The following is a 23400-nucleotide window of genomic DNA, read 5'->3' on the forward strand; positions in this document are numbered from 1 at the left end:
TGCGAGCCCTGCTTAAATAAATAAAAGAAATATTTTATTATTCAAACAGAACATATTCCGACATCAGACTGAACAACTAGATTTAATATGTAAACATTGTTAAAGTTTTAAAATGTGCCATTTACTCTACTGTCCATTCCGCCCATCACATTTACATATATCCCTTCTCAGCCCACAGCAGTTACGCCACCCTTCAGGTTGAAGTTACAAGAAGTGTTTCAGCTCAGGCTACTTTCTGAACATGTCACAATACAGAGTAGTCAATCAGAACATAACTCATTTACATATCTTAGAGTCTTAAACTCACAGTACCAAACACAGCCTGTATAATTCTAATAGATGAAGAGAGGTTGGAAAATGGTCGTGTAAAAATGATTTTGGAACATAAACCCACACAAACATCATAAATCTATCAAAAAAAATAAAATAAGAAAAATGTAGGATATGACCCCTTTAAAACAATCTTGGACCTTCAAGCTGTTTTGACACATATCGCAGCCGACTGGCTGCTGCTGCATTTCTGTCAGACAGAACCAAAGCCCATGTCAAAGTTGAGAAAACGGCACAAAACCGAATTGGTCTCGAATGCGATCTGTTTGGCATATTGCGGGCCACTCTGTGCGGGTGGCTGCGCTGGCAGTTGGGCGCCATCTGCCCGTTTTCTCTGTCTGACTGCAACCAGCTGTGTGGTGGGAACTGAGCTTTCACACAGCGTCAGGCTGTCTGTCAGTGCCATAATTCACCATCACTTCCAATCTCATCAACTGGCTCTCTGCCCTACCAAGCTCATGCTAATGTCTGGGAAAACAAGATACAGGCATAGTGCAGAGGAAACAGGCCTTCATTTAAAACCTACATATTTGGATTTCTCTGTGACATCATGGCTGAGTTCTAAATGTTCCACTAACCACTAACCCTAATTACTCATCCTTATATTGAACGCTGGTACAAAGCCGTGTTTAAAGCTACACTATTCGAGATTCAGGGATTTGGTGACCTCTCTGGTGGAAATCTGTAATTGCATGCAATGTGCAAAAGAACATTTTGTAATGTTGGTTGTGTTTCAGACCCCTTGCCTGAGCAGACGAATCTGAAACTTGGTGAATTATCTTCTATTGTTTTATCTTCATCAGTATAATGTTGATTTTGCATTTCAGACCTAAACGTTGACTTAGACCTTCTTTTTGAGTCTGTATGTATGACGTTAATACATAAAAGTGTATGATGTTTTCCGGAAAATTCCCAAAAAATCCAACCAGATGCCTCTGACTTCTAAATTATTTCAGGCTTTACAGGGCAACCTGCAGCAGTGCATGGACACCATATTTTAGTGTGTTTGTTTCTCCTGACTAAGTAATGATGCAGCTTACATTGCAGCTTTAAACAATTTTGTCTGCTAATGATACATGGTTTTGCGCATCAATCTGTGACAGTAGTCATATTCTGTTGCACAAAGCACACTACTCTATGGTTATTTTGTAGGCGCTAGGGTACAATGTTCACGCATTACATGTTGCACTGAGTCTCAGGCTAAAAACTGATATTTTCAAACAAAATGATAGAAAAAAAAAGTGTTGATATTTTGCAAATTATCACTCTTTTGCTCTTTTCTATGTGCCACTTTTTATTGCTTTGCCTTTATTTAACCATTTCCTTTACACAGCTGTTCTAAACTATGGTTAGTTTGACAATGTATACAATTGAAAAGATTTCATTTAATACTGGATGCATAAACAGAACATCACCAACTAATTAACCACAGAAATACATACTTTTAATGCCCCTTGGAGAGATAACAATGCAGATTTTCAGTATGGCAAAGGATGCTGGGGAACATGCGCACATAACTTTGGTACATGATCTACATGTTCAGAAGAAGGGTGCCAGTTTGTTGATTATGTCAGTTGCTTTGACAGACCCTCTCCTCCGCTATGGAACAGACCCAGTTTGGCAAACTGAGCTGGATGATGTATCTTGAGATGAGCTTGCAGACTGGTATAACCACTAGGGATGCACTGAAATTTCAGCTACTAAAACATTTCAGCCAAAAATGACACGTGTGGTTTTCAGCCTAAGATTAAATAGGACTATAACAAAGCGTCAAATCTAATACTTAATGAATCAACAAAATGACAAAATGAAAAACAGTGATTTAAACTGCTGTTTGTTTGCTTCGCTCTCCTGCACTGGTGAGCACAGGCACGTTGAATCAGTTTGAGCAGCAGCAGATAAACAGCAAAAAAAAAAGTCAGCAGTGTGGAACTATTTCACTGTTTTTACGAGAGACATGAAGCAAGCAGTTTAAAGGTTCTGTTTGTACCGAGTATGAAGAGGACATACAATGCCCAAGAACTTCTCCACTACAGGTTTGATACCATGTGAAAACATGACACCCACTCCATACACAGAATACAGCAAAACAACAGAAGCAGAAAGAAAAGTCCCCGCTAGCATGCTAACACCACCTATAGTCACAGGTTTTTGAAAAGATAAATAAAATCACAAATGACAGTGCAAAAGTGCAAGTTTGACTAAATAATGGAATTTATTGCCTTGAATGACCAACTATTCTGTTGTCGAGGTCGTTGGATTTCATGGCACATACTGTAGAATACATACTGTACAAAGAATAGATACTGTTTTCATTTATTGTCAGCTCTATTTGTCCATATTGAAAGTGGATTTTATCAATATTAACAGTGTATTTTCTTAAATACCTTGTAGTTCTATTCAAAAGCATAAATAAAATGGCAAATCTTTCAGTGTTTGGTTTTGGTTTTTAGAAAGGTGTGTCTTGAATTTCATTTTAACCACAAATTTTCATTTCCTTGCATCACCAGTTAGCTCCCCTGATGACAAACTGTTTTCTGCATGGCCTGCATGTAACACTGCTAACATCCAGTGGTCCTACATTTTTTTTTGGAGTTACAAACCAAAATATTGCTAAACTGGAGTGTTATAAACTAGTAATATTAGATGATAAGTGCACTCAGGTGTTTTTCCTTTTCTGTCTGAATATCCTCTATCTGAGCAGTTCATCTCAGTGTTACAAGAACAACAGAGAACACCATGTTACCATCCATGACTATACCGTGTAGAGCTGAGGAATTATAAGTATTATGTGTTTTTAATAACTCGACATGCCCTGGCAGCGCTCGACCGTTTTTCCACCCTGCAGGGCAAAGAGATGTATCAGAAGGAACGCCAGGGTTCGGAGATGAGCCACTAAACATAATGAGAGAGGACTTGAAAGGATTTGAAAGGCATGAAAGGGAGAGAGAGATCCGTCCCTTCGTAAACACAGAATCTCAGTGGGACCAAACTCATGCAAAGATTAGCTGTCTTAATTAACAAGCAGATGTGCCATGGGGCAAACCTCAAATACAGCTGGGTATTATAGTGCCATTGTTCTGGGTACTCTCATTATTTAATCTGAATGCCATTAACATCTTGTCTTCTTCCAATGGATTATGAACCAAGATAATGGAGTTAGTAAGTCATTAGTAAGTCATTAGTAAGTCATAACGACCTTCACATTAACTGTCATCTAGTTTGCTCCTAGCATTCTCTATGCTATTCCTGTTATCAGCCATATGAAGCTTGTGATTTGTCAAGTGCTGCTTACTGTATCTGACCCCTGCATAAGTGTGGAAAAAAACCTGAGAAGCTGTCCCCCTGCTGGAGACCTGACGCTCTCCACAGCATGCAGAGTGAAGTATCCCAACATCAAGGAAGAACTACAGCCAAGCAAGCGAACTGCTCCATCTAGTGGATGACAGGAAGTATTACAACAAGCATAACACAGATTACAGGCGTGTACACTAACAGGTGAGTATAATACAAAATTTGCAGTGCACAGATAATGGGACGTGTTTGTTGCTCAAATCTGTAACGAAATTTTAAGAGGAAATAGGATCAAACAATGGGGAATGGAAAGAGGCATTTTTTAAATATTATTTTCACTTTCTACTTAGACTATGTCTTGTTAGCCAGCCAGCTAGCTAACTAACTTAGTTCTCTAGGCAGCCTACCAATATAACTGCCTAATCAGTGTGATATGATATAGCCAAATTAACTAGATTCCACATTCAAATTCCCTTTTATTAAAACCAGACTTCTTTCAGTGTTTAATGTTGGTTATCACAGGCTGCCTGTTTTGCCTGTTTAAAAAGTCTACAGAGCCCGCTGTGTAGCTCTGCATAGTACGCAGCCCCCAACACTAACTACCAATTAGCTATATTACCAATTTGATATAAAATATATGATATAAAACTATAGACACCCAGATCTGTTCTACATCCCCAAAACCTCTCTACCCGGTCAAACCTCATCTATGTCTTCATTAAGGTCACGCAGACATGTCGGTGTGGTTTAGGGCGCAGTATGACTACATATAATGCTTAAAAAGAGCTATAATATGAACAGAACTTCACCGTGTATAAAACCACTGGCAGCCACTGTAGACAACAGGTGTTGTGCCGAATTCTGTCTCCTCGTCGCACGCACGTACGTCACGTGGGCAAAAACGTAGACGTTACGTATTACATTCTTGATTACTGTTGGTCCTTCTTGATAACTGTAAATCTTGAATTTTCGAACGGAATATATATATGTTTATATAAAAAAAACAACACAAATCATTAGTGTAAACTAGAGTACATAAGTCTGGGTGAAGGTGAAGGGAAGTCACATTCTGCAAGGTAGTCAGAATTCGGCAAAACACCTGACTAAAATGACTAGCTGTGTCCGAAACTAACACAGGCAGATGAGCTGGTTTATCCTGGTCCAGTGCTGGTTTCACTGGTTAGCCTGCATGGCCATGCCGGTGGACCAGCATATCAGCATCCAAAACACAACATACGCTGCCCTGCTGAGAAAGACCATTAGATTGAAAACCTGATGGTTGTGCTTTCTAATGGGGATCGGCTTAATGATTACTACAATAGACCGCTAGTTTCCCGTAAAGCATCTGTAGAACACCTTTACACTTTCATAGCAACTCATTATGAAAACTCAAAACAATATAAGTGGCTTTTGGAAACAAAATATTTTAATGGTTTCTATGATTTTTTTGAGCATAGTGGCCCAGTATATTATTCCCATTGCTGCTGACCAGCATGCCAGCATCCAAAACACAATATATGATGGTTTTGCTGGTGACCAGCCATGCTTATCTATGCTATTTTTTTCTAGCAGGGTAGTGGTGTCTGAAAACATAGTGCAGAAGATCCAGTGCACTCCACAATGCACCGCAATACGTAGTGTACAACCAATGTACCCTAGTGGATAGGGGACACCCATAATGCACTGCGTTGTTTGGTTTGAGGATTCATGCACAACTTCTCTAATGAAAGATTACCAAATCCAGCTACCACGTCTCCCCTGCTGAAAAAAGACCTTTAGAATCATTAGGATTAAAGCCTGATGGTTGTGCTTTCTGATGGGAAATGGAACTTTTAATGCTTTCTATGACTTTTTAGTTGTGTCCACAGACCTCTCTTCAGACCTGTTACAGATGTAAATAAGCTCTTCTCATAGTGTTCTATATGGTGATGCAGATTTTCAGATGTAGGGTTTAGTGATTAGGGGACCATTTTGGACATGGAAACTGTCAGCTAATCTTTGAAGTTTTGTTCATTTCTATAGTTCATAGTAAGTCATACTGCATCCCAAACCACATCGACAAGTCCGAACCACCTTTATGGAAAAACCTGGATGTGGTTTGAGAGATGTATTTACAGAAATAGTGTTTGTTATCTATTAGCCTCGTAGCTCCAGTGCTGAACTAAAGAAGCCAAATCTGGACACCAAACACGTCTCAGCTGATCGACTATCTCTGGATTAAGTGAACCATTCTTTTAAGTTTTTGCAGGATTAGTTTCTGAACAAGAGAACGCAACACCCTACTTGGGCCCCACATCCACCCCAATCATATGATTTCATTTACCAGAATGGAATTATCCCCAGCTAACACAAAAAGTGCTGAGCATGTTAAATTATTCCACTAGAATCAAAAATAAAAACTGAATACATGACAAGAACTTAATATTAACAAAATTAACCCACTACAATGAAAAGAGTAAAGAAAACATTTCACAGTTTAAACATAGACCCATGACTACATACAAGTGTGCCCCCTGATGCCCCTTAAGAAACTGTTTAGAAACCCCTTGTAACAAGAAACAGCCCTGCTTACTGGTTTGTCATAAAGAACTCTGGACACATCTAAGGCAACTTAGTGTGTAAATCTCAAATATGGATGAAATTAAATGAACAGCCTTAGTCTAAAGTGGGTGGAAAAGGGTGGGAGTTAACAAGAGGGATGATTTTTACCATTTGTTCCGACTAGAAAGCGGGAGGCCTCTTGCATCGCCCCTTAAATCAAGCCCTGTTGTTAATTGTTTAATATTCACAAAATGTAGATGAATGAAGGCCTTCATTTTCATTCTGAACCTGCAAAGGTCAAAAAAATATCTCACTGCTTCCCTTATACTTCATTAAAACTGCAAGGGCATAACAGGCATAATATTTACTGAAAAAGAAGGCTTAAGATTAATAACTGAACAGTGATAGGCCTTAATATGATAAACACTTAGCTGTCCTTGGGCATTAATAACTGGAACATCAATAACAAAAAACAAAAAACTACGTTTCATTAAAAGTTTTAATTCAACATTCATAGTAAGTTATTCATCACTCTCTAGTTCATGTTCGACCAGAAATGACTTTCTGTTAGTTCTACCGTTTTTATCTTTACAGGTGTTAATATAATGCATCGTACATTAGCTCATTTATCATTTGTGTTGAACACTGGGAGGAGGATTTGGAGCTATAATTAGACCTGATTTTATTCCATAAAAGGGCTGGGATAGCAGAACATACATTTAATGTTGATCCTTTTCTATGTGGGAAATTTCATATCGTTTTGAAGACAGACATCTGTAAGACTTTGACTTTTTGTGAAAAAAAAAACAACAACAATGGGTATATGATACAAAATACAGTAGTAATGGGCGTAACATATTTGTGTTTAATATATTAGTAAGGGACGGTTATGACGGAATACTGCGTCAGTATGGAGAGCTTTCCATCAGAGCTGTCACTGCGGTCTGTATTGCTGGTCTGTACTGCTACGATAAGACGTGTTTGGAGCAACCGTACCAGGTAAGGACGAACAGGTAGCAGGACTAACCGCTGCTTGACCACAGAGCACGAGTTCACATTCAATCATATATACTTCCATGCAGTTATGCGAGAAATACATTTAACTCTGATGTATGACCAGTGATCCAGAGCCATCCTTCTAAAAACACTACTGATCCCTCTCTCTCTGATGGGACAACATGTAGACAACAACAAAAAACAACCATAAGGAACTGAAGCGCAAAAAAGAGACCAGTTCAGAGCTCTGGAGATAAGAAGTTCCAATCCCGTTAGCCGTTCCATTAGCTCTGCAGGTGAGCCTTATGGAGTCCTTTACAAGGCATGCTGGGTAAGAGGCACTGGTAAAAAAAAGTTCCTGTTTCACCAGCGGAGCACATTATTGCGATCCTCTTCACGTCTGAGGTTCCTCAAATGCTCTCCTGATTGGCAGTATGGGCACGTTTTGATTCATGTTTTAACTCTTAAAGTGTCCCGAAAACTCCCCTCGCACACTCACACAGACATGCAATAAACAAACCAAATTAATCTTTTAGTTAGGTTGTACATTTATATAGATTTATACACATATATTTATATATATATATAAATTCATATATTTTCAGGAATGTTAATCTGTTGTGTGTGTGTGATTTTTGTTCAGATACAAAACTTTTCATATTACACATATAAGAAACATCATAAAAACAGTCTCTTCCTCTTTAGAAAAAAATCCCTTAATAAAAATAAGTTCTATTTGTTTTTTATTTATTTTACAATATATTTTCTTCTCTCCCTATTTCTCCTCCCGGCTGAGGGTTGGGGGGGATACGATGGGGATCATTATGAGGGGCATTTCGAACAGCCGCACTCCAAGGTCGTCTCCAACTCTTCAGAGAAGGAGGTTCCATCGGTGCACTTGAAGGTGACTTTCCGTCGGCGGCTTTTGGTGGGCGTGCAGCAGAGACCCGGGTGGCAGACGCGTTGGCACTCTACCCTGGGCACCCTACTGGTGGATGTGCACGTCTTGTGGCCATTGTGACGCTTCAGATACTCCCGGATTGTCTCCCCATGACAGGTCAGCTCTGCGAGAACGAGAGGAGAAACACAAATGTCATTCACTGAACTAGAAAAGTCAAATGTGGAATCATAAAAAATAGAAGAAACATGGTACATCACTATCACAAAATGAGCAACAAGGATAAGAACTGATACATTTAGCTTAAGGGAAATGTTAATAATTCAACTGTTTTCAGCATACTGACTATTATTAACTCCTTAATAGGTATAGCCTATAGTCTTTTGTTAGCCTGTATAACCACGTTATAACTTTAGCCTGGATAACCACATCTGGGCCTCACATCTATCAGTGTATTTCACTGAGCACTATGCAGGATTTCTTAGTAAACTGGAAAACTTACACCAAACGTAGAGGGTCATTCAATAGTAATATCCTTTATAGGTATATGAATGTCATACAGTGTCAGAAACTACATAATAAAATCCATTATGCTCTGTGAAATGGATCCATTTTTGTCTCATCTGATAGATAGAATTGGTGCCCCTGAAATGTCAGTGTATCATTACTCCCATTTCTCTCCCATTTAAGAGAGGGTGGAAAGTCAACACTGCTTGGCCCTTAAAGACTGTGAATTATCACTGTGTTAAATGTGCTTCTAGCACATATATGCTTAATGTGCCTATAGTCTAGTCTCGAGTGTTCAGAGAAACAGTGAGAGCACGCTCAGTTGGATTTCTGATTGTTTTCATGTGTAGTATATAATCTGCAGTGAAATCCTGCGAAATATGGTTTGTAGTGGATGATCTCACCTGTATCACAGTTGGGGCCCGTGTAGCCAGGCTGGCAGTGGCATGCCGCTGCTCCACTCTCGTCCACCCTGCACTCTCCATGTACACAGTGCTGCCCTCTGCAGGCCAGCGGCTCCTCTCTCCTCTCACAGTACTGGCCTGAGTAACCCTGAGCACACTTACAGCTATAGGATGAGCCCTTAGCCACACACAGGCCATGCACGCACCTGCAGATAGAGAGAGAGAGAGAGAGGGGTCATATGCAAATTCTTGCCTGTGTTGCATGGTTTAGTCTGCTTTGAGGTTGTCTGCTCAGTATGTTTTGTATGTGATGACCTGACAGTTTACTTTTTCACCTCTTCTTTTTGCTCAAAGCACATATTGAAAATTTTTTGCCCCAAAGCTGATTTAAACACCTAAGGGGTTTGAGTGCTGGTGACAAGGAGATAAAATGTGTGGGGTATAGCATTATTTCCAGGGTTGTATTGTCAGTTGTTCCTGCAACGTTAAAAAAAAAAATGACAATGAAGACATTTGTATCAAATCACTTTAAAAACTTCCCCTTTTGATAGTCTGTGTATTAGTGTAGTGTTACTGAAAATGTAGACTGCCAACTAGTTTTCAAACAATAACTTATTGGGGGAAAAAATCCCCCCAGAAAGCATGAAAACAGGCTCTAATGGTAAGCAAGACATAAAGAGAATGTGCGTGTGTGTATCTGGTGTCCATACCTGCTGCTCTGGCAAGGGTTGATGGTGCTTTGCTGGTCACACAGTGGGCCACTGCTGCTGGTTGGACACTCGCAGGTCACTCCCGCCTCACCCCTCTGCCTGCACGCTCCCTGAGCACACACACTGCAGGAGTGGCAGCCAGGAAGAATGCCCGCCGTGCCAGCTAGCCCACTGCCCAGCTCCTGCAGCTCACCATTTATCCGCACGTTATGGATGCAGCCGTTGAAGGATGGAGACTGGCGGTCAGGCCCAGAACGCAAGCCCAACGAGCCGACCGCAGAGGGCACACCTGAAACAACCAATCATACCGACCATAGGTATAAAAATACATGCTGTTTGTTTTTTAACAAAAAGTGCAATAAGATAAAATTGCTAAGATAAAATTAGAGATTGTTGAGTAAAGTCAACTTCAAAAGCCTGAAACTGTCTAGATATGTCTGTTTGGACAATAATCAGGCTTCAAGAAAGCTGCAGCTACTGCTTTTAGCAATGCAACATACTTTTGTCCATTTTTATAGATAATAGTGCGCCATACAGTGTCAGAAACCACATAAGCAAGTCTATTTGAGATTACTTAACAACTTAACGTGATTTAAGGCAAGTGTGATGATTTAGGCACAGTGTTTACATGATGCTATCTGTCAATGTATTAGCTTCTAATGCTTGTTAGTTGCATTGGACGAGTGCAAAACTAAAGAAGCAAACATCAGACACTAAACATGTTAAAGTACATGTTTAGTACACCTTTATAATTTGCTTTAAACTTTAATGGGGGATGTGTCTGAGTGTGTTTGTGCTTGGCTCTGACCTCCAACAAAAAGCTTGGTGTTGAACTCCACTGCGGGCGGCCGGGGCAGCCTGCCCAGACTCTTGGGGGCTCCTTTGTCCACCACCAGACTAAGTGTCTGATTCTGGATCAGCAGTTCGACTGAGTGGAAGAAGCCATCATTCACTGACTCCACACTAACACACACACAAAGACACACACAAAGAAAAAAGATTAATTATTTAATTACTTTACATGACAACTAGAATGTCAGAATTCAGCAACCTACAACCAAACGAGACAGAATTTTTAAAATCATTTATGCATTAAAGGGTTGCATTGTAAGTCACTCTGAAAATGAGCATCTGCTAAACACATAAATATAATTGTGATAAACCGAAAACTGGAACGTTAACATATTAACATAACACATTTTCAGCTACTCCTTATTTTTGCTGTATCAAAAAATGTACTGAATTGAGATACGGTATCGCATTGAATTGAATCTGAATTTTGTGAATCTTTACGTCCCTACAAAAAAAAAAAAACATAAATTACAACAAAATGTTGAGTGCCCTGTTTAAAATGCTGTGTGACTTTATTTAGCTAGGAGATTGTAGCTAAATAAAACTAGACAGTTGGAAAACAGTAATGACACAATGAATTTTCCACCATGCTTATGTTAGCTCAATTACATCACAGATCACACTGCTAGGATAAATCAGTGTAACCTGCCATACACATACAAAATAAAGAGCATTTGAAATTAATGAGGTCGGTATTTTGACAAAAATAATTACACTGTCTAGAATTTTTGACAACTCTCTGTTAAGCTCGTCCAACTTCTCTACAGGTGCTGCAAAAGAACCTATTTGTGGTGGGCATGAACAGGTCAACTGAGCCCCTCATCTGACTCCAAAATGACATAGAAATGTATGGTATGAAATATCTCTTTATCCTTCAGTAAAGTAAAGGCAATGCCTCAGCCAGGTGTAGTTTTTATAAGCTCTGGTTTGGCACTGAAGGGAAGAACAGCGTGAGAGGAGCTTGTGTTGGCTGAGAATTTGTTCTCTCGCGTGGTGAATGGAACTGAAACTTTCTCTGTCGTACACACACAACCACACACTGAGGCCACTGGAGGGAGAGCATATTGAGGTGAAAGGCTTGGAGTGTTTTGGTGAACTCAGGAGAGCGATTCCTTTTTGCTAGCTCATGTTAAAGGATCACAGAGTGATGACTGCCCACAAACATGACAGTGAGCTCCTGTCAGCTCAGCTGGACTGCTATGACTGGGCCCACATACTGTGCTTGCACCCTGGAGCTCCTAAAGGCCTTTATCTTTTCCAGCTTCCCACACTGCTGCATCCAGAACAAGCAGCTCCACTGAACCCTGCTGACTGCTGGGTAATTGTGTTTTGTCTAAGGTGATACATTAGTGTACAGGGTCGTGACCCCACGTAAACCCCGTGTGAACTGACATCAGACCTTGAGAAAGCAGGTCGAGTTTGGCTAGAGAGACCCACGTACTCTAGAGGAGCAGTTATTCCTGGAGAGAACACAGGCTGCTACAGACAGCTAGAGACAGTGGTTTGGCAGAGAGAGACTGAGAGAGAGAGAGAAAGAGAGGAAAAGAAAGAAAGAGAGAGATTGTGGATAATGGAGTGTTATGGCTTGTTCTCCTCCTCTACCCAAAACAAGCTCTTCCTCTCTTTGCTTTGCATTCCTCTGCCAATTTCTCTTCTCACTAAGAAAAGTGGAGAGCGCATCCAAAAACATCACGCTGGCATAACGTGTCAAAAGCTGTCTCTCTCCACCGTGTGAATCGGACACTTTCACTAAACGCACTGCAGGTCAGTTTGCTCAAACGTCGAATTAACAACTCAAACTAATGGGGTGCGAATTCTGGAACAAGGCCTTGGCTTCTCATACCTCACCATTCTTGACCATAGGTGGTCCTGTTCTATGTCCTCTGTACCCAACAACTGGCCACAGACATCCCACATAGGAAAAACACAAGGCAGAGAAAAACCGATCAGATACATAAAGCAAACAGGCCAGCATTGCATTGAGCTTACTTGTGCCTTGTGGCTGGGGCTCTCATATTTAAGCTGGCGCTGCCCTGGCGTTTCCACTGCAGAAATGCTGAGGCTATAGGTGTAGACATAGATTAGTGTCCTCAGACACATGGCCCAGCCCTTGGCCAAGCCTTATTGAGGTCTTGGCTCAATACAGGCCCAATGTGCGGTTTGTATTACACCGTCATAATTCAATTCTGGGTTTCAAAACATGCTCCTTGCAACACAACGGTCTGTTTGCAAGACCCCCCAAAAAGTCTCCCGCCTGTCCATTTGATATATACATATATATACCACCATGGATGTCTGGCTTTATTACAGTTTAATGACATTTTTCCCATGTCTTTGCCTTTGACAGACGCCTTTCCTTAAAAGCAGCCTGAGGTTCCATATGCTAGCCAAGCGGAGAGCGGAAGAGGAAGGAGGAGGTCTACATATTACTGAATAGAATAAAGAGACGCTGCCATATCTCAAAGAATGAAAATACACTTAATCCGACTCTAATCCTCTCAGTACATCAAGGCTGTTGTACAAATGCTGACAAGAGGCTTTAAGCCCCTTTGCTTTAAAACCACCACACCACTTGGGGGCAGCAGAGACCAAGCTAGTCTCCACAGGCTGGAAACGCTGCCCAATATTGGCCTTTTGTCTGCATTTTGACAGAAAGAAATTTTCCAGAGGTCATAATATTTTTGGAGGGGGGCAGGGAAGCAGGGTAGCGTATCTTTGATGTGTGCCTAGCCTGCGTATTAGCTTCAAGCGCCCCATTATGGGGCTCCATAAAAACAAACACAAAGCCGTCGAAGATTTCAGCGGCCTCGTGTCCTTTTCTTGCGCAGGGGGAAGTCAATTTCCTGTCAGCTGAAAATAAAATACTCGGTTTTTCCCCCTCTGTGAAACCACATTATAAACGACACATACACAAAGTTAGCCACAATTACCGGAGCCTTCATCTTGGGAAAGTTATCTAAAATCAGTGAACCTGTAGACATATTTACGTTTTCCAAATTCAATTACCCGGCACTATCATTTGCTTACAGCAGGGTCTCACCAGACCGGCTGAAGTTGATGTTACACAGGCAGTCGATGCAGTTATGGATTGCAGCTGTAAGCTCAATTACGCCTCTATGGCAGTGGAGCGCTACGCTACAAGCTTGTTTGGTGAACAGAGACAGAGTTGGGGGGAAGCAATTCAGCGCCACAGGGAGACTGATTACGATAGGCATCCTTTCCCCTAGAAAGGAAATGGCTAAATCTAGCACAGAATCCTCCAAATGATGTATTCAATATTTTTGCGTATAACTGAGTGGGCATGTGTTCCTCAGACTTTGTTGTGTTTTCCATTGAACTTTTGGTTAAACTGCAGTGTTGCAGCCACAAAGACCCAGACAAACTGACCACTCAGCCTAGAGATGCCTGTCAGGGGGGAGAGTAAAAATGCATTAGTGAATTGTGATGCTTTGATCTGATTCAGCCGTATCAGTATCAGCAGTAAACTTTCAAACACAAATATAAAAAAAGTTTAGTGTTTCTTTTTGTCTATGTGCCACAACTGCACAAATAGGTGTATCAAAATAAGGTGTCAGAGGGTCAGTCGTTGGAGAAATACATCACAAACAATGATCACGCCCCACTAAATCCACTATTATGCTTCTACAGCATCAAACCAACACCACCTCATATAAAAGGCTACATTGATGAATATGGGTGGGTTTACATGCGTACCTTTGTATTGGCTGCATTTTAAAGATGCGCTCTGGGACGATACATTTTTAGGCAGATTTCCTAAATGAGTGGGCTGTTGGTGATTTGTGGCAATTGTGGCGCTGTTGTTGACTCTCCTGAATGTGTAACTCCTTTGGACAGATGTCCCCTGGTTTTTTGCCCCATATTAGCTGTTCATTTTTATTTTGTTATTGTGGATGAGCTGTACCCATTTCCTGGCCCTGCAAAGGCTTTTGGATGCCCCATGATTTGGTTCTGGCACGTGGCTTGACTCATAGATTTGCACCCCTGCTGATCTGATCTGCTCTAATCTATCTGATTTAAGATTCTAAGATCTTAATCTAGCAAAGGGCTGGTCCTGTTGATCTACTACCCTGGAGAGTTTACTTCCAACCTTAATCCAACAAACCTGATCCAGTTACTTCCAGGAACATTAGAGCCAGGTGTATTGAAACAGGGCAGTAGACCACGGACTAGGATTGAGCACCTCTGCTCTAGAGTTCTAGGCCCTAGGCTTTTAATCCAAAGCCCTACTCCAAGCTCAAGCCTTCCAATCCAAGACTCCAATGTTGGCCTTACTCCCCCCACCCAGGATCCTCAGCTACAGCTCCACTGCATCCTCCAGCAGCCCATCCCTGCTCACCTCAGCTGCACAAAAGTTGCTTGGCTTCTTTTGGCAGCACCTCTGAAAGGCTGCTGTTTTTCCTCGGGCCCGAAGCTTCAGTCATGCAGGAACTGAGTGCTAATCCTGGGTGAAGGAAGGAAAACAACCAATAAAAACACGCCCTGACCCCCCATCACCCTGGCCGCGCTCGGCTCCAGAGCCAGTTGACATGACAAACACTGGCCGCTTTCTGTTGGGTTAGGCGTGGGGCAGGACTCCGAGCCCATGCTGCGTGGGCGGAGGGGGTAGCGAGAGCTGCAATTCTAGCATTCTCTTTCAATTTTCTGTGATGTTTCCACAAAACCACCGCTCTCCGCTGAAGGACTGCCCACGCGGCCGCTTAAACTAATAGAGAGATTAGCGTGGCATTTGGGAAAGGGCAGAGCATTAGCAGGCAGTGCGGACCCGGGCATTCATCTGATGCTAATGATCCTTTACTCCTAGTTAAGGGCCTGGTCCCTCCCTTCTCTCTTCTCCTGCTCAGTGCACACATCGTTCTCTCCTTCCCTCCCATCCGCCAAGATCACTCTGCGGAGATAAGTGTCCTTCACCCTCCGCCAACTCTCCATCATTCTCTCCGGGGCCTGATCTGTCTTTCCTCACTCACTTTCTCTCTTCGGACCTCCCTCGCTCCTCTCCTCCTTTTTTATCCCCATAGTTTTCTCATCATTCCTTCCCTCAGTCCCAATTCTCACGAAAACAAGCTTCCACCATTTCCCCTTGTTCTCTTCTGGCTCGAGCAGGGTGGGTAAGCTCTGCGCTCCTTCTACTGTTCTAGCTCAGTTAGAGCAGAGGTTCAGCCAAAAATCAAATTTACACAACTTTTCCCTTTACCACAAATATCATCAATCAGCCAAGATGTTGGTGTCTTGAGTTTTCTTCTTTAGTTTTGTGTTACAGCTGCAAGGCTAACAAGTAAGGGGAAAGTTTATAGTCACTTATAGCATTGTGCAAACTATACGTAAGTTGTTAAGTAATCTTAAATGGACTTGCTTTTGTGGTTTTTGACACTGTATGTCTTATTGACATCTATAAAAAAGGATTTTCTAGATGTCAGGAACCATATAAGCACATCCATTTGAGATGAATAGTAACTCTGTAGTCTTCCTAGGGCTACATGACACCTACATAAGTTTGTTGTGACAGCTGGTATAAACCTACATAAGCATTTATAAAACCTTATTCTAATAGGTGTCATCTGTCATACAGGCTGCTTTTGTCAATTTTGATGTCAAGTTGACATAAGGTGACATCAGATGGCACTGATTTTTCCTGACTTTTGGTTGTCATGGATGAAATGACATGTCACATTATAACAACTGCCTTTGTAGCTTAGAATATATGACATAATGCTGGTAATGTGACACAGCTCAAATCTTACAGATGGTAAAATGAAACACATTTTAACTAAGAGCCACAGAGAATGCTCACATTTGTTCAACCAGCCTGACTTGGCAAGCTTATTATCCGCAATGAGAGCCACAAAATCTGTCACCCAGAAAATAAAACAGTGTCATCTAACATGACATGAAGTTGTTAACTTGACAGCAATGTTGATAACCGCAACCTTAATAACTGGAATAAGCGTTTGTCTATGTTTATGTAGGTATATGTCAGTTTTTCCGAAAGGTTTACAGTCTTATGCAAAAGTTTGGGGACACGTTTTGTTGGTTTTCCAAGTGAAAATAAGTGAGCATGTTCTGTACAGGGGAACACATTTCAATATGGCATTTTTCTGCAAATTTTAGTGAACAATTTGTTTTTATTTGCTGAGTTTAACAGATTGGAAAAAAAAAAACATAAAATGTGAGATTTTCTGTTTTATTATGTTCAATATATTAAAGTCTAGCAAATAAGCAGTAATTATGCTTTAAAGTGTGGAAAAGAATGTTCTCTGTAGAGGTTATATTTACTAATTTTCACTTAGAAAAACAAAAAAACATGTAATATGACCAGGGGCGCCCATACTTTTGCATATAACTGTATGTAGGTGTCATGTAGCCTTATGAACACAGCCCTTCACTAAAATGTCACCAGGTTTGGAATGAATGTGTGATGGTTCGTGCATGCAGTTTGCATTATGCTAACCTAGTGACTATAAGCTTTCGGTACTTAGATACATTATCCTTGTAGCTCCTAAGCAATCCATGGACACCAAACATGCCTTGACTGAGCGACTACATTCAGGATAAGGAGAAAATTGAGTAAATTAGGATTTTTGGCCATCGCTTTAACCCTGCAGGCAGCCAGAAACAGGAGCAGACACTGCGCTCTCCTCTGATCCTCACTTCATTGATGCTTCATGACCTCGTCCTGCATTTGAAGTCGATCGCCCACGGAGAGCTGCTGAACCGGAGCTTTGGAATGCTCTCACCGCAGCCATGCTCTCCATCTGAGAGCCCGCAGCGCTCACCCGTAGCCCAGTGTTCCGGGGTGGGACGAGGTTACAAATTGAGCAGCAGGCCCTGGATGGGCCTTGTCAGCTCTGGTTGCATGCCGTTGGCACTAACCATGACATGGAGACCTCAGGAACGCACTGGCCTGGCTGGGGCACGCGCTGTGGCTCATATCAGCCTAATGAAGGTGGACAGGGGCAATTCTACCTCGCAGTCAGAGAGAACTGCCCCCCTTCTTGTCCCCTCTTATTCACCCCAGCACTATCTCCCTGCATGCCCAGAGACAATGGCCTTGAGGCATTCCAAAGCCACAGAAAGTGCTACGTCACTGGCGGAAAAACAGCCTAATGAGAGGCTGAGCATGCAAAATAAGGCAGCCATGACGCATCCTGACTGGGGCTGCACAAATCAGCATCCAGAACACAGCTGTGCTCAGAAGCAGAGCAGAGTTCATCAAGTTTCACTACGAAGTCTCGGCGAGGAAAGATTCAGGAAGTCTGTCAATGCAGGAACATGTACAGTTCCAATTCCAATAGAGTTTTTCATCTTAAAGAGATTTGATTTAAAATATTATTATGTTGGAACTTCAAGCCTATTAGAAAGCATCCCAGGTGGTTTCTAATGAAGGTGCTTGAGAGAATGCTGAGCTGTCATCAAGACAAAGAGGAATCTAAGGAATCTAAAATATAAGAGATTGAATTCTACATTTGACTTGTCAACTAATCGTCTCCTTATGATGTTATGAGGTTTTATGTAACAAAACATTTTCTAACTCATAATCTGATGTATGTAAATGAGCTCTGATAATAATAGCAATACCTCTATTATTTCAAAATGTGGTATAAAAGGCTTTCTTTGAGTAGGTGTGACTTTTGACTGGTCCCTTATATGTCCTGGTCATTGATAAACTATGCTGGATATCACTGACAAGTGCAAATTAGAAGCCACTATAATACCATAACTGCATGCCATTGGTTGTAGTAACCTTGGAAGAATCTCATCTTAGTACACATTAGGCTATTATACTGCACAGTGGCGAGAATCCTGGATGAAATGTTATTTTTACATGCTGTGACACGCCCGACAGAGCGATCGATTGGACCCTAGCCGGTGGCAGAAGTTAAGAGAGGGAGAGAGAGATACGGTCTGGATCAATAATAAGCTATCTGGTGGGCAGGGCCTGAGAGCCTGGCTCAAAGCAGCTCGCCTCTGCTGCCTCCTATTACACAGGAACATACTACTGTCACTACTGCCAGTTCACTAGATGCTGGGTGAAATAAAGGAGGTTGAGGCATTCTTACTGTCAGAATGCACCATGATCGATCACCTTTAAATCCACCTTTGGCATCTTTCGAATGATGAACTTCAAGAAGGAAAATTGCTGCAGAGTACTTGTGCATGGGCCCTTACAGTTATACAGAACTTCTACTGCCCAGGTGTGCCATCTTGCCCAAGCTTAGTTTGTCTAAGTCATCAGAGAAACAGAGCGTAGCTCACTCATTTTTCAAAATTACCATCCTTACACAGCGTTGACAAACGAGCTGTTGAAGTGTAGCAGAGCATTAAACAGAGGTAGGATCAGTAGACTGTGATGACTGCCAGTAAACCTCTGTTATTTACTCTGAGGCATCTACAGCTATGAATGTAGTTTTACAGAACACTCAATTCACATTTTATATATATATATATATATATATATATGTATGTTAATTATGTTTTTATTCACATTCTGTATTCTTTCTATTTGTTTCTAGTCCATAATTCAGTCTATGTGGCCAATGGAAACTAAGCTGTTCAGTCTATACAGCTAATGGAAACTAATGCAGCCTGTTCTGAACTCACTGTTTTTGTGATGTCATAAAAACAATGCATTTACATTCAGTATATCCACCAATTCAGCCTACAGCAATTTAGTTCTACCCACTTATGGTGAGGTTATAAGGAGTTTTTCAGCCTTTGCTTTTGGGATGAAGCACAATAAAGGCAACCAATCAGAACACACCTCATTTACATAGACTTCTATGTCTATGCTTATTATAATGTGATGTCTATTCATTGCATTATGAAAAGCACAGAAACAAAAACAGCCTGTTTAAGGGAGAGGTGATGAAGTTGGAAAATAGTCATGTACAATAAACTATGAGTGTCTTGGTACATAAACCCATAAACATCATCATAAGTGGACCTCGGAGAAAACAAAATTAAATGCAAACAAATGTATGAGACGAGTTGAACTAAATGTAAGAAAAGGCATGGAGCACCCAGGAGGATTAATGAATGCCAGCAGTAAGAAACTGCAGCAAAGATTACTTAAAAACAGACTAATGAACATTAGAACTTCAGTGGAGCTCAACCAGATCTCTAAATCATTGGGAACAATTCCAAGTGCTTAAAAAAGGGCCCACAGGTAGCTATAAAAGCCTAGCTGACATTAAGAGCTTATTTGTGGGGCTCCACTGAGCAGAGCAGTCACAGTGGATGAGGCACAGACGCCCAAACTGCAGTGCATGCATGAGAACTGAGAGAGAAAGAAAGAGAGAGAGAGAGAGAGAGGGAGAGAGAGAGAGAAGAAAGACGCATGATGAGGGCCAGAAGGAGGTCATGTAAACCCTGGCTTTAGGGATTAGGCTTTTCTGGGACTGAGGGCAAAAGGTAGCAGTCACATGTGTTTGGCCTGAAGCTGTTCTCTAAAGGAGTCTATATGTGTGTGGTAGGGTCTGCTTTGTACGAGCCAACATCTTTAGGGCAGATTAATGAGTCTGTTTGTGTTTCATGTAATGAAATACTTTAAAATGGAATGTGAATGTTTAGTTTCTGCATGAGTATGTCATCATTGCTGACTGTATATGTGTATGAATGGTGTGGGTCTGCATGCAGTACATACACTACTGTTTAATAGTTAAGAATCACTTTGTTATTATGGCATTTTATATACACTAATGACTTACACAGTAGGGATGCACATTGATATTAGAACCATAAAAACTGTTATAAAAATTGTGCCTGCATGCATTTAATGCTGTTTTTATTGTACTCCAAATAAGCAGACCTTTAGGCAAAGCTGGGCTATTGTGCAAATATGTAAAAAAAAATGTATTTCGCTGCTGTCGGAATAAAACCTTGTATCTCCAAAATTATAACTTTACAGGACAATGAAGGAAACATACTTCACTTTTAATGTATGTTAATGGAACCAGACTTTTTTCAATTCATTTTGGGCTATTTCTTTGGTCCATACATTATAAAATACATCATGAAACATATATATATATATATATATATATATATATATATATATATATATATATATATATATATACTCAGTAAAAATGTGTATTATGGATGAGTCAATCTATTTATGAAAATAATGGACGTTGTTGTTTTTTGGTCCAAAGAAGAGAAGGACCATCCAGATTATTACCAGCATAAAGTTCAAAAGCCAGGGTCTGTCATATAATGAAGATGTATTAGTACCCGCAGCAAGGGCAACTCGCTCATCTGTGCAGGCATGAACACTGAATGATATACATATATGTGCTGCCTTCCAGATGATGATTTTCCAGCGATGGTTAACAATACAGAAAACGTGGAGAGGCCTCTTTCAGTTATTATGCTTCTAAACTGTGGAACTCAATTCCACCTTTTATCAGACAGTCAAGCTCAGTGCACACTTTGCATTTAATTAAAACTCTACCGCTCTTTAGTATTTATCCCTTTAATTTGATCTGTGTCACTGTCTTATATGATTTTTAAATGAATACTCATAGTTTCTTCTTTTACTATCAGGCTTTATCACCTGTCTGTAAAACACTTTGAGCTGCCACTGGCATGAAAAGTGCTCTATAAATAAAGATACTATTAACATGACAACAGCAAGGCACATTCTGCTGCGTAATCAGAGAGTGTGGGTGCTAGACGGCAGTCCAGACCTGTTCCCATTGAAAATGTGTGGTGCATTATGAAGCCCAAATACAACAACAAAGTGTAGTTGCAGAGCTAAAGACTAGTGTAACAGAAGAATGGCAAAAAATTATGCCTTCAAAACTGGATCCTAATCTAATTCAGTCCCCAAATGATTAGCACAGTTGAAAGAAAGTGATATTAAAGTGCTTTTAAAAGATAGGGTGATCCTCCTGTCGCAACTTTGTAATTGTCCCAAATTTGTAATGAGTGTCTATTTACAGAAAGAGAAACAACAAACAAACAAAAAAAAGTTCAGAAAGTAAAACATTAAATATTGTGCTTGTTTGTTTTCTATACAGGTTAAACAGCATTTACTAATCAATGCGTTCTCTTTTTATTAGCATCTCATAAACTGTCCCACCTTTTTTTGAGGTTTGTTTAATTATGTTATCTGTGTGATTTGATCACTACTTCCAAAATATGAGCCATTTCTGGATATTGATTTTATCTTAACTTAATTCTTGATGTTATACAGCTTTTAAATTCATAGCTTTCTACTAATTACCTGACACTTGTGATGTTACACACAACTTCGAATCATTTTATGCATTTATCAGCTAACAAATTGCTTTTATATCATTAAAAAAGTTCATTCCGAACCACAGAAGAATAAATCCAAAGTTTTGAATGCCACTGTCTGTGTGTTTGTGTGTATTCTTACCTGTACACGGTGGTTGGAGGGTACTTGGCAATATCGTACATCAGCCGAATGTGGCCTTGATAGAGCTCAAGAGCCAGAGGGTCGTGATCCTCTTTATACAGCAGCATGCCATTGTCCTTATCAGTAGCTACCTATATATACAGACAGAGAGAGCACAGTAAGTTTCCAATTGACATCCACACTGAACTGGAGAAGGACTGCAGGGCTTAGCTCTTAAAGCTCAGTCAATCATATCAAACAGGACACCTGCAAACAACCTGAGGCTGCCACTAGTGCTCCAATCACACATGGGGAGAGTGAGAGAGAGAGAGAAGCAGAAAGAAAGAAAGAAAGAAAGAGAGAAGTGAGTCAAACAGGGTTTATGAAGTGTGGAAGCCCCACTCTGCTTCAAATGAGCCCCAGCAGAGCCCTTTCACTCTCGCCCAGTAGCCTGGAGCCATATGAGCAGCTAGCGTGACCACATGCCAGACAAGTGCTAGTGCTGAATTTCAACTCAAGACATGTTTCACAAGAAAATAAACCTACTACATGACCGAAGCCTCGAAAAGCATCATTTGGTCACTTTGCTACATGACTGTAAAGCTCAAGCCATGAACTCCCTTTTTCCCATTTGTTTACAAACACAATTTGATTCTCAAGTTATTGGTCTCCTTTAAAATCGTGTTTGGAGAACAGGAACCCCTAGGAATCACCCTTATTGACCCGGGATAAGAAAAGCTTGCTGTACTTTTATACTATTTACTTATCGCTCATAGCTCATTGAAACAAGAGAGGAAATTCTGTTGAAAGCGCAGAATCAAAACTTTCAATCAATACAGGATTTGTGTTTGTAAGCAGAAGAGAAGATATTTTATTATGATTTGAATGTGATGAAAAGTTATTGTTGTGTGTACAGTCTTGTTTTGTCATTTCTTTTCATCAAAACAACAGAAATAGCTGGAAGTGAGGACTCAAATCTTTCAATACAGAATGTAAATCAATTGTAAATTTTTTGGTAAATATGTAAAGGAACATGCGCTTACATTCAAATAGTACATTAAAATGAAAACAGCTCTTGACTTCTAATGGTTAAATAACGATTTCTTATTTTCTAGTCTGTGAAATATTCATTTGTTAATGTGTATTTGTTCTTATACTTCTGTGCAATCTACCCATCTGACCTGGGTGTCCCAAAAGCACCTTAGCACAAAGACTATTCTTAAATGGTAGCACAAGTCTGACACTGAACACTCTCTCTTCTATTTAAGGTGATTTCAATTATTAAGATGCTTTTGGGAAACTGGGCCTCACCTGCCTGACTTTCTATCTATCTACCTACAGTACTATGCAAAAGCCAGGGACCGCCATTCATTTACCTAATTTCCAGTCAAAACAGCCATTAAGTACAATTTTTTCAGGAATTATTTCTGAGGTCATTAGTTATATGATAATACACTTGCATAAGGAAGGGAAACGTCAAAGAAAAAAACA

General features: G+C 40.6%; 1 protein-coding gene across 2 annotated transcripts in view; it reads right to left on the reverse strand.

Annotated features, from left to right (window-relative positions):
* Nucleotides 1-6969: 6969 nt before the first annotated feature.
* The window catches only part of slit3 (slit homolog 3 (Drosophila)), a 219424-nt gene continuing 202993 nt past the window's right edge, over nucleotides 6970-23400 (reverse strand). For both annotated transcript variants that reach the window (XM_036568481.1, XM_036568482.1), the window contains 5 exons: nucleotides 21931-22061; nucleotides 10489-10643; nucleotides 9681-9969; nucleotides 8971-9176; nucleotides 6970-8225 (listed from right to left, as the gene is read on the reverse strand). In XM_036568481.1, coding sequence (XP_036424374.1) covers nucleotides 7984-8225; nucleotides 8971-9176; nucleotides 9681-9969; nucleotides 10489-10643; nucleotides 21931-22061 — 1023 coding nt within the window. In that variant the 3' untranslated portion in view covers nucleotides 6970-7983. The remainder of the gene's footprint in view (nucleotides 8226-8970; nucleotides 9177-9680; nucleotides 9970-10488; nucleotides 10644-21930; nucleotides 22062-23400) is intronic.

The sequence above is a fragment of the Colossoma macropomum genome, unplaced genomic scaffold, assembly GCF_904425465.1.
Source record: "Colossoma macropomum unplaced genomic scaffold, Colossoma_macropomum, whole genome shotgun sequence".
NCBI classification, from domain to species: domain Eukaryota; kingdom Metazoa; phylum Chordata; class Actinopteri; order Characiformes; family Serrasalmidae; genus Colossoma; species Colossoma macropomum.